Source organism: Cupressus sempervirens, chromosome 4, assembly GCF_028749045.1.
Source record: "Cupressus sempervirens isolate cs-2001-9-10 chromosome 4, ASM2874904v1, whole genome shotgun sequence".
NCBI lineage: Eukaryota > Viridiplantae > Streptophyta > Pinopsida > Cupressales > Cupressaceae > Cupressus > Cupressus sempervirens.
Genome location: NC_143121.1, coordinates 193,838,766 through 193,851,601, shown reverse-complemented (window position 1 = coordinate 193,851,601; position 12,836 = coordinate 193,838,766). Strand labels below are relative to the sequence as shown.

Genomic DNA, 12,836 nt, shown 5'->3' with positions numbered 1-12,836 from the left:
TACAAGAAAATTAAAAAGCATTTGCCTGTGATTACACAAACATGAAAGGCCTAGACCCAAATCTTTGTACTCATAGAATTTACATTACACCTGAATGTAATCCTATCAAATAGCCCCAACAAAGACTCAATCCTGCATTACATGATATTGTAAAAACTAGACTGCACAAAATTTTGAATGTTGGATTCATCTATCCTATTTTTGATAGTTAGTGGGTCTCATCTTTTGTAATTGTGCCTAAGAAAGGGGGTAAATGGAGAGTGTGTATGGATTACAAAGAACTTAATATCGCAACTTAAAAAAATCATTTTCCCTTACCTTTCATTGATGAAGTTCTTGACAATTTGGTTGGGAAAAAGTATTTATGTTTCTTGGATGGGTTTAATGAGTATAATCAGATATAAATAGCAATAGAAGATCAGGACAGGCAACTTTCACCTATCCCTAGGGCACATTTTCTTATTTAGTATTACCTTTTGGATTGTGTAATTCTCATGCTACCTTTCAATGAGCAATTATAAGTATTTTATTTGATATGAAAATCTCTATGGATGATTTCACTATTTATTCATCTACCATTGATGAAGCTAAATCCAATTTGGATAAATTTTTGAAAAGATTTCAAGAGCACAACCTTTTATTAAACAATGAAAAATGTTATATGAAGAGGGAGGAAGGAGTTGTATTAGGTCACTACATTTCTTCAAGTGGCATTTATGTTGATCCTCAAATGATAGAGATGATTAGCACTCTACCTACATTTGCGAAACAAAAGGATGTTAGAAGCTTTCTAGGTCATGTTGGTTAGAGATTCATAAAAGCTTTTAGCCAAATAGAAACACCACTATATGATTTGTTAAAGAAAGATTATGAATTTTCTTGGGGTTCATAATGTGACAAATCATTTCAGCACCTTAAAGATATCTTGACTACAACACCTTTACTCAAAGGTCCCAATTGGAACATTATGTTTCATATTCATACCGATGCTTCACATTATGCTATAGGAGTTGTGTTAGGACAAAAGGAAGGGACTATAGAACATGTTATCTATTATATCAGTAAAAATCTACAAGGAGTAAAACTGAACTAAACTATCATAGAAAAATAAGTGTTAGTTGTGATTTATGCTCTTAACAAGTTTTGACGTTATATCACTAGATATGGAATATTTGTGCACATTGACCATGCTGCAATCAAGTACCTCATAAATAAACCTACTATTTTAGGAAGACTAGCTTGTTGGTTTTTGCTTATGCAAGAATTTGATATAAAAGTGATAGACAAACTAGAAAAATCTAATGTTGTGGCATATTTCCTTTCACAATTGCGGGTCCCTGATGACCCTATAGTTATTGATGAAAACTTCCTAGATGAACATTTGTTTCTTTAATAGCACATAATCCATGGTATGCTAATATTTCCAACTATTTCACCATAGGGAGAACTCCAATTCATTTCTCTCCTAAGGATAAAAGATTTCTAGCCAAAAAGAGTTTCAATTTGTCTTGGATAGCTAGTTGAATGTTTATACTTGACTTGATCAGGTTTATTGCAGATGTCTTAGAGAAGATGAAACTTAAGATATCCTAAAAGCCTACAATAATGAACCATGTAGGGAAAAAAACAATTCTAATAGGAAAACATTCAAGGTCCTGATAAAATATACAAAGAAATGTGACAAATGTCAACATATGGGAAGACAAACAAAATTAGATGAAATACCCCTGCAACCACAAGTAGTTGTCAAATCATTTGACAAATGGGGAATATATTTTGTTGGACTAATTGATCCTCCATGAAAAGATAAATCTTATATTTTGGTCTATACTAATTATGCCACTAAATGGGATGAGATTAAAGCTATGAAACATGCAAGGGATAACAATGTTGTAGAATTCTTATATTAAGTCATCTTTACATGATTTGGAGTCCCTAGAGAATTAGTAACTAATCAAGGTGCCCAATTCACATCAAATCTCATTATTGCACTTGTGAATCAATATACAATTCAGCATGGTAAATCTTCTCCTTACCATCCACAAGCTAATGGATAAGCTAAGATAATGAATAGAGAACTAGAAGCCATCTTGACAAAAACTATTCAAATACATAAGAAGGACTAGGAAACCAAGCTTCTAGAGGCATTATGGGAATATAGAGAAGCATGAAAGACAAAAACAAGATTTAATCCTTTTGAATTATTCTATGAAAAATTGGCCATGATGCCAATTGAGTTTAAGCATAAAACACTTCACAATACATTGGACACTAACATGGATCTCCACGATGCTCAACAAGAACATATATTGCAACTAAATGGACTTGATGAGCTTAAAAATTTGTGTTGCATGATACTAAATTAATTCAAATGCAATACAAGAAATGACATTATAAATTTATTAAGGATAAGTAATTAAGTGTGGGTGATTGGGCACTCCTCTATGATTCAAGGTATCAACACAATTTGGGCAAGTTCCAAACCAGATTGCTAGGACCATATGAAATTCAAGTAGCACATTATAATGGAGTAGTACAGTTGGCAACAATTGATCCTTCTTGATTTTAACTCCTAGTCAATGGGCATTGACTCAAAATCTATAATAAACTACAGACTAGAGAAGACTTCCTATAAAAATTTTCTTTTACATATTCTCTTGCAACAATTGTACCTAAGTCTCCCACTTAGTGTTCCCCATTACTTTGACTTCAACCAAAATTTATAATAAATCATCACTTTCTCCATAATAAATACATCTCACCTTCATTCTCTCTCACCCATCCATCTCATTTTTGGATTCCACAATAGGTATATAGTGATACAATTTTTTAACCCATTGCATAGGTTTGTACCATGCATTCTTCCATCCTTATTTATTTCCTTTAATTTCATGCACTTACATTTTTCTTCCATTTTCATTCTTTGCTCACACTGCACGGTGGGACACATGTTTTATTTTAAATTGGGGGGATTGTGTGCCTTACATTTTTTTGCATATAAATCTTATGATCATATGATAAGTAGTATACCGTACTTTGAACAATTATTTGAAGATATGCCATACCATTCCCTTTACACTTATCAAGATAGTGTAACACTTGTTTCCCTTTTGGAAAGTACATACATAACCTATATTTATGGAATAAAATAAGGACAAATGGTAAATTTTTAATGATGGCATGACATTATTAAATGACATGTTGTTTTCCAAAAAGATTTTAACTTTTTTTTTCTTCGTTGTCTCTAAAAACACATACTCTGTAAATCTTAAATTTGATACCTTCATTTGTTCTCTGAGTGTGGAAGTATACATTTTTTCATTTTTCTAGTATAACCATGGGGGGTGACTTGATATTCAATAAACCCGCAATTCATAACATCATTCTCCAAGACAATGTATGTCATCCACTGTTTGAAAATTGTGGTTGACTCTAGTATTTTCACAAGCTCACGACTTGGAATGATGAAATTTCTTTTCACTTTATGAATTCATTGAGTAATGGGGTAGCCATGGTTAAAGGGCTCAGGGTCAAAAGAAATCAAGAGATAATCTCTAAAGTCTCAAGGTTACCATTGGAAGGAGACATTTTTGAAGAAGATATGGATCCATGTACAACGAGGGCCCAATTTAGCTTACACATAAATGGGTCATTGGAAGTGGATAGGAAGCAAATAATGAGGAGGATTTTTGTACAAGAACCCTATAATTAGTGTTCCTTTCTATCATGAAGTACATTACATGTGAGGGCAGGCATCATTCATTATATGGTGTTCATTTCAATCTCCTTAGTTGTTTAAGGCATGACAATAGACCTGTCAACCTTCCACAATTCTTATTTAGTCTGCTAAAGAAATGAGTTGTATATGTGCAAGAAGGTAAACCTAACTCAGTCTCACATCATTGTTTCTTTAAATGATAATACAACAGGCTTTAGGATAGACTTCTACTATCTCTTGGGATTATTTCTTGTCGATGGATGATTTTTTTCCAACATTTGGGGGATCTAGGGGTTCAAGATTAGGAAGAAGGGTTGCTACAACAACCAACACTATAAAAATTATACAACAGAATGTATCCAATGAACCCTCACCTAGGGAGAAAAAGAAGAAAATAGTAGAGAGTCACCATCCATCTCTAAAAAGGAAAAAGGAAAGGAAAAATCTATTCAAGAAAATCCTCTTTCACCTCAATTGAAAGCTAGTATAAAAACTAGGTCTTCTGCACATAGGGTTGAAAGTGAACCAATCTAGGAATAAGAAGAAGTTAACCCAAGTTATACACAAGATTTAGGGGATGTTCATGAAAATGTTGTCACTCCTTCACCCTTCATTAAGAGAAAGAGAGTTTAGAAGTAGACTCCTGCAACATATGCTAAAGGAGAATCTTCAAAGAAAAGGAAGAAGGTGTCTAACACTCCTATTAAAACACCTATGAGGAGGAGTGAGAGGGTTTATAAGAATTATGATCCAATAGATACCTCTATAAATAACATTTCTCAAACCAATATCGCTAAAAATAATGAAGAAATTCCTGAGCATGATAAATTAGAAGAATTAAGAAAAGATTTAGGAAATAAGCCACAAAATCCTAGCCAATACTAGGAGAATGTCATTTACATTGGAGATGAAAATAGTGATAATGATTTAGATCATCACAACTTTGTGATCCTGAGGAAAGGGAAAATCCCTCAAGTTGCATATTAATCTGATAATGATGATGTTTTTGTTTCTAGAAATGAACCTATGGAACCTATAATTAATGATCCTCAAGACTTGGATGAATATTTTCCTGCAATCAATATAAATATTATAGAGTAAGTAATTAAGGAAATGGCGAGTGAGGGATTAGAGACTTGAGTTTAGTATACAAAAAAGATGGAAGAAGACTCTCCATTATGACAACCATCTCTTAAAATTCATAAAAGAATCATTGTGGCATGGAAAGGAGAATCTACTGCTAAACTCATGTTAAAGGGACTAATGATAGTGTTGATTTTGAGTGTGTAGATATTGTGATATTGCTATCAGGATTTAACTATGTGATTTTGAGTCAAACTCATTGACCCATGTTTCAAGAGTAGTTATTCAACATGAATCCATCTCTCATGAGAATAAATGGAACACTTAGCACTCATTGGATCTAGGTGATGCTCACAAGGGTGAAGCACCAGGACTTCCCAGGAGGTCACCCATCCCAGTACTACTCCAGCTTGAGTGCGCTTAACTATGGAGTTTCATCCATGGTTAAACCCAAAGCTTCCAACCCCATTTGAAAAACCTTCACCAAGTGTTGTGCCTTACGAACCATTCATTAGAAAGCCCCTCCAGGTCATCAATTGATAAGTAGGAGATAATTTCCATAGTAAGTCAAATTGTGATATTTCTATCAGGATTTAACTATGTGATTTTGAGTCAAACTCATTGACCTATGTTTTATGAGTAGTGATTAAAAGTGAATCCATATCTCATGAGAGCAAGTGGAACACTTAGCACTCATTGGATCTAGGTGATGCTCATAGGGTTGAAGCACCGGGACTTCCCAGGAGGTCATGCATCCCAGTACTACTCCATCCTGAGTTCACTTAACTATAGAGTTTCCTCCATGGTTAAACCCAAAGCTTGCAACCCCATTTGAAAAAAATTCACCAAGTGTTGTGCCTTATGAACCATTCATTAGAAATCCTCTTCAGCTCATCAATTGATAAGTAGGAGATAATTTCCATAGTAAGTCAAATTGTGATATTGCTATCCGGATTTAACTGTGTGATTTTGAGTCAAACTCATTGACCCATGTTTCATGAGCAGTGATTCAACATGAATCCATCTCTCATGAGAATAAATGGAACACTTAGCACTCATTAGATCTAGGTGATGCTCATAGGGGTGAAGCACTGGGACTTCCTGGGAGGTCACCCATCCCAGTACTACTCTAGCCTGAGTGTGCTTAACTACGGAGTTTCCTCCATGGTTAAACCCAAAGCTCGCAACCCCATTTGAAAAACCTTCACCAATTGTTGTGCCTTATGAACCATTCATTAGAAAGTCCCTTCAGCTCATCAATTGATAATTAGCAGATAATTTCCACAGTAAGTCAAATTGTGATACTGCTATTAGGATTTAACTGTGTGATTTTGAGTCAAACTCATTGACCCATGTTTCATGAGTAGTGATTCAACATGAAACCATCTCTCATGAGAATAAATGGAACACTTAGCACTCATTAGATCTAGGTGATGCTCATAGGGGTGAAGCACCGAGACTTCCTAAGAGGTCACCCATCCCAGTACTACTCCAGCCTGAGTGCACTTAACTATGGAGTTTCCTCCATGGTTAAACCCAAAACTTGCAACCCCATTTTAAAAACCTTCACCAAGTGTTGTGCCCTATGAACCATTCATTAGAAAGCCCCTTCAGCTCATCAATTGATAAGTAGGAGATAATTTCCATAGTAAGTCAAATTGTGATATTGATATCAAGATTTAACTGTGTGATTTTGAGTCAAACTCATTGACCCATTTTTCATGAGTAGTGATTCAACATGAACCCATCTCTCGTGAGAATAAATGGAACACTTAGCACTCATTGGATCTAAGTGATGCTCACAAGGGTGAAGCACTAGGACTTCCTGGGAGGTCACCCATCCCAAAACTACTCTAGCCTAAGTGTGCTTAACTATGGAGTTTCCTCCATGGTTAAACCCAAAGCTTGCAACCCCATTTGCAAAATCTTCACCAAGTGTTGTGTCTTATGAACCATTCATTAGAAAGCCCCTTGTGTAGATATTAACAATCAAGGATCAATGCTCCCACCTAACCTCTCTATGCCATTATCAATAGGAATTAGTTTATATCAACATTTTTAAATAAGAAAACCTATGTGGTTAGAAGAAAAGAAGGGGACACAATGAGTTATTAATAATCAATAGAATGAATTTTTGGATCATGAAGACAAGATTATGGTTTTGGAGGAAAAAGTCACTCAATTAAATACTTTGATTCTTAATATTCTTCAATGCAAACCACTAGTTGAAGTTTATACTCTATACCTAAAGGAGTAAATGTTGAATTATCAGATGACTCAAATTTTTCAAGGTCTTAATTCTTCCTTCAATACTTATTTGTGAATTTTACTATGCCCTCCAAAAGTCTCCTACAACCATTCAGTTTGTTGTGTGAACTATATATGCACAATTTAGTTGTTCCTAATTATAGGGAATGGAATCCCTTAATGTATGTGGGGGATATGAAAATGAGAGCACTTATTTCCTAGATTCAGAATGACATCACTAGAGAAAATTAGGCTAAACTGTATAGAGATACAGAAGAGTTATATCATTATATCTAAGACCTAAGGCAAAGGATCAGTATACATATTTCTATGACTTTTTGAAAGTTGAAAATTCTAAGAAAGGTGAGAAACACATAAATCCTCATAGAACAATTGTCTATTCAAAATTCAAGGAGATACAAGCAAATGAGTTACAAGAAGTTGAGAGATCAATCAATCAAAGATGGATAAGACTTCCCTATGACTTGTAGGTTAAGGAGTCACACTCTCCCTTAAATTTCATTATGCAAAGCAGGTGTATGTCGTGGTATGTCATGTTGGGATAAACTAAGGGTAGTTTTTGGATTCCACTTAGGTTTCAACCTTTTCTACTAATGCATCCACTATTAGGGATCAATGAATATGTCAATGCACATGACATGGTTTCTAAAGTACAAACCTAGGAACAACTTAAAGAATAAGGGATATTACTAGAGTTTGTAGAAAGGTGCAAGTCACTTTCCAACCCATTCACACATGTCAGAAACATTCCATTTCATGTTCTTCCTAATATGTGTTCACATATTTGTGAGAAAACCTAGTTCATACATCTATATCCTCCTTGGGACACTTGCCACAAGGCTAAGATCTCAATCTATACCATCTCCTCCAATCCATCCTAAGAATCAACTAAATATTTAATCATGAACATTTATTTTTCTCATAAAACTCTATAAATTGAGGCCTTTGGTCATATTTTGGAGGCAATCTTCTTCAACATCATATTTCTATTTCTGCCTATCAAGTCCTCATCCTAACATCACTCTATTAGTTTGAGCAATCATTTTCCTTTCGAAAAAAAACATCAAAAGGAGTAAATGAAGTGGAATTAGGTGTCTCTACTTAAGCTCAATGTGCGAGATGAGAAGGTAAAAGACAAGATATATATTGTTCATTCTCATTCACTTATCTATTTTAAAAGTTAATATCCTTCATCATCTTTAAATATCATCTACCAATATGATAGCATCAAAGTTTTAACTAATAAATAATCTCTAATGCATAAACATGAAGGGAGTCACATATCACTAAGACTACAAGAGAAAACATAGGGTGCATCACTATGACAAATGCATTGTTCCATCTTCAACATTCATATTTCATCATTGACTTGATAGTTTATTATCTATATGTTTTTTTACATTGAATATCTAATGATGATATTTCTAATAACATTTCAAAATTTAGTTTAATTCAATTAATATTTGAAGACTAATTGTGTTTTCATTTATTATAAATATTTAATTTACTTTAATTAATGTATATAAAGATTTTAAATTTATATAATTTGTGAAAATATTATTTAATGAGGTTGGGCAATAGACACCTCACTTCTTGTATTAATTGACTTTTAACTATCACTCCACTAATGGGGACACCAATTGTTTTATTATATTGTCAACATGTTTTTTCCTTTCCCAAAATTCAACCCAAGATAATATCTCTCTTCTATACTTTCCTTTGTTCTTCTAGTATTTTAACTAATTCTCATCATGAATAATTTATTCCTCTACACTCCTTTGGTTTGAACCCACCTAGTTCTCACATGTCTCTTCCTATGAGCAATCTATTGCATTTTGTTCAACACTCCACCAACTCCTTCCTATATTCTTTTATTTCAAATGTTGAATGTTTTTTGCTATCATGCATTCTTTCAATGCACTCTAACTTGATCACTTCACCTTCAAGCCACCAATAACCTTCTCCTACATTGCATCCACAATTTTCCTTCTCATTTTATCTAATGTTCTTCTATGCTCCTCTAGAATACTCCATCATCAACTACAAAAGTACCACTCACCTACCTATCATAGTGGAGTTTCTTCTTTCACACACCTACCAACATTATGATAATCACTTACAAAGATTTAAACCTTAATCTCCAATATAAAGACCAAATGACCTCATTGCTTTCATCACAACTTATTTAAACTATATCTCAAAAATTAAACATAATGAAATCATTTTTATCATGTGAATAAACCAAAATTATGATGTGAAGTAAAAAATATTCTTTATATAAATGAAACACCTCTAAATATGAACCATAATCACTATCCTCTCACTACTTACCTTCTCCTAGATGACATAGGGGAACAACCCAGTGTAGACACCTAAATTTGATTACACCACTTTGGTAATCCTATTTAGTTATCTCTAAAGGCATCATTAATTAAATTCTTATTTAATTAATCCTTTTCCATCCCCTAGCTAATTAATTTAATTAATCATCTATAGTCCTAACTGATAAATCAAATAACCTATCATTTATCAATTAAATCCTATACTTCTATCTAATTCTAAAATCCTCATTTATTAAATAAATCTATTTGATAAATAAAACCCCTAAATCTAATAACCCCTAAACTATCCTAAATCCTCCATTTAGCCTAATCCACCCCATCCACCCATACTAACCAAGCTTAGCCACTAACTCACCCACCCTCATGAATGCCATCCACTTGCATATCTCTAACAAACCCAATCTAATCCTAAATCACCTCTAATCCCCCCCCTAAACTTGTCACATTTCCTAAGAAAGCTTAAGACTTTCCTAAGCCAAGAAAAGTCAACAATCTCAACTCCCTCCAAAATATCCCAACCACTAAGCCATGAATGCTCTTACAAAGGCCATAAAGACTCTTACAAGCCCATTCATTGCTCTTACAAGTCATTTCTAAGGTTCTTTAAGGCCTTGAGCCTCCTTTTTTGACTCATCCTTTCCCTTTCCTCCATCCACTCACCCTGTGACATGTGTCACTCCCTAGTTGGTACTAAACAAGCACAATCTATGTGCTCCCCTTTGAGTGCATCCTAGCCCTCCTTAAGCTTTCATCTCTCCTTGCATCTTAACCCTCCATCCCTCAAGCCCTTAGCATATAAATTGAATCCCCTCCCAAGCCATTTCATCACAATCCTTGAGTTAAAGTTACAATGCTAGTTTGAGAAACCAAAGCCCTTAACCATACCGTTATGATGCCAAATTGAGAGCTCACAAAGCTACCAATTTTTCATTTTCCATCTCTATTGAAGCTAGTTTTGAGAACCTTGATCATACATACCAAATCTAAGAAAATAGACTCATCCCTAAATCAAGTGACCATCCTCATTGGGAGAGCCATTCTATGGCTCATATTCTCATTTGAGGGTTTCACTTTACCTCTCATATATGTTATGATTTTTATTCTAGTAAATGCTTTGTTCTCTTAATAGATTAGTATTTGTTGCTAACATATTTCTCATATACATTTTGGCATGCTCGATGGGATCCCACTATGGGTCATTTAATCATCCATTTCTATCTATATGTTATTTTTTCTAATAATCTAATGTTTTTTGTTGTTTGAGTGAGTTGTAGGGTGTTTCACTTATTTTTCCAGGTTGAAGGGCACACTTGGGAAGAAGACATACCCTCTAAAATCCAAAAATAAAAAAAATAAAAAAAATTTTTGGAAAAAATTTGCGCATTTCAGTTCTTTTCATGCAGTGTCATCTCCGCAGATTGGCATCTGTGCCTGCAAACTGTCATCTCTGCTAGCTACTCTGTCGTCTTTGCAACCAAATTGTCATCTCTGCCTAGTCTTTTGTTGTCGGCATTGCCACTAGACTATCATCTCTGCATCCTTAACTGTCGTCTCCACAAATCAACACCTATCTAGCTACTTTGTCATCTCCACAACCTAAACTGTCATCTCCACCATTGCCAACCTAAATTGTCATCTCTGTCACCGCCAACCTAAAATGTTGTCTCCACTGCCACCAATCTAAACTGTCATCTTCGTAGATCAACATCTTCACAGTTTAGCGTCTTTTCCCAATTTCCTATTTTTTGCATTGCTAACCTAAACTGTCGTCTCTACAGATCAGCGTCTCTGCCTCTTTCTTTGTCGTCTCTACAGATCAAGGTCTTTGCAGATTAGCGTCTCCGCAGTTTGGCATCTGCGCCTGATGGATTGTCGTCTCTGCCTGTCTTTGTTGCATTTTCGTTTTAAGCATTTTTACACCTAGAAAAAAGAACAAAAAAAGTTAGAATTTTTTTTTCCATAGTTAAGCTTTTATTTTGGAAGATTTTGGATGACTAATCAATTTTCTTTTTTGTCTCATTGTAGGTTAGAGCAACAAACTTAATCATGTTTTTAAAATTTTTCATGGAATGAAATTGAATGGTTAAACACATTTTTCTTTGAATATATGTTGTTCAAAACAAACTCTTGAATGCCATGGATAAAAATCAAATTTTTTCTTAGAATGCATGACTAAAACAAACAAACTCAATCTTGAATGCAAAAGATCAACTAACCATTGCAATATCTCACACTTCAATTTTTGGGCATAAAAAGAATCTACATTCTAGAAACTTCCTAAATTATAAAAATCAAATAAAGATGCTTTAAGTGAGTTTGTAGTTGGACTCACCCTCTTTAATCACCCATCAATTTTGTTGGTGTTTGAAAACGTTACCCATTTCCAATTACCCTGATGAGAACAAGATGCATCTAGGGGCAGCTAACTCCCATTATCAACACATCCATTCAGACATCAGGCCAACTATAAGGCATGACCCTTCTTCTACTTCAGGCTCTGCAAAACCTAGGCGGGTAGACCTGTAGATTCTTTATATGGTACCAGTTGTCAAAGCATACACTGAATCTAAAATGAAGCAGATAAAACCCTTAAATCTTCTACACTCAACCAGGAATCACAAACATGAAATAGCTAAGAACATAACTCATGAAACTGGCAAGCTAAGTACGGGTTAACATTGAACAGCTTTCAACATAAAAGGGAAAATTGATTTAATATGTTGATATCAGCAAGACCCAAGTATGAGCAACAGAACTTAATGATCCTATCTTTGACCAGTGCCTTATCTATTGGGCAATTAAATGAGTCATAACCATACATCTCCTGGAATCCTTAGACATATCTCTACATCAAGATCCCTGATCTATCTTTCACCTTGTGAATAGACATCTTCTACAGAATGAATCTCATACTCAGAAAATCCTATCATGAAATCTGCAAACCCTGTGAAAAATATCAAGCAATTACATGGTTCTTTGTTCCATAAGTAAGACATTTTAACCACATACATTTCAAAATGTAATGCAACCTAATTCATGCTCTTTGATCACAAATTAGAAGAAATAACAGAGCCATAATTAGGAGACAAGATTCAAACTGAACTTCAAACTTTTGCTGCACTTTATTTGTTTTCCTTGAAATCAAATACATGAAATGTACAGAAAATAACTCATAGATCACCTAACAGAAAAGAACTATCTGCATAAAACTTAAAATGCTGTTCAATACAAGAAGAAATGCTGAAGAATGGTTTCTCAGTGCAAAAACTGGAACCCTTACAAAGTATCAGAGAAAGAAAGATATAGACAAGAAAGAAATCCCGAATCTGATCTTTACTTGACAAGTGTCCACTTGAAAATCAATCTTCTAGCAACTGAAAACTTCTTCCTTCCTTCTCCCATCTTGATCTGATTTTGTTTCATCA

General features: G+C 34.3%; 1 protein-coding gene across 1 annotated transcript in view; it reads right to left on the bottom strand.

The window, feature by feature from the left end:
* Positions 1-11,227: 11,227 nt before the first annotated feature.
* LOC149560649 (vacuolar-sorting receptor 1-like) overlaps positions 11,228-12,836 on the bottom strand; it is an 80,435-nt gene continuing 78,826 nt past the window's right edge. The window contains exon 5 of the mRNA XM_089827656.1: positions 11,228-11,331. Within this exon, the coding sequence (XP_089683782.1) occupies positions 11,228-11,331 (104 nt within the window). The remainder of the gene's footprint in view (positions 11,332-12,836) is intronic.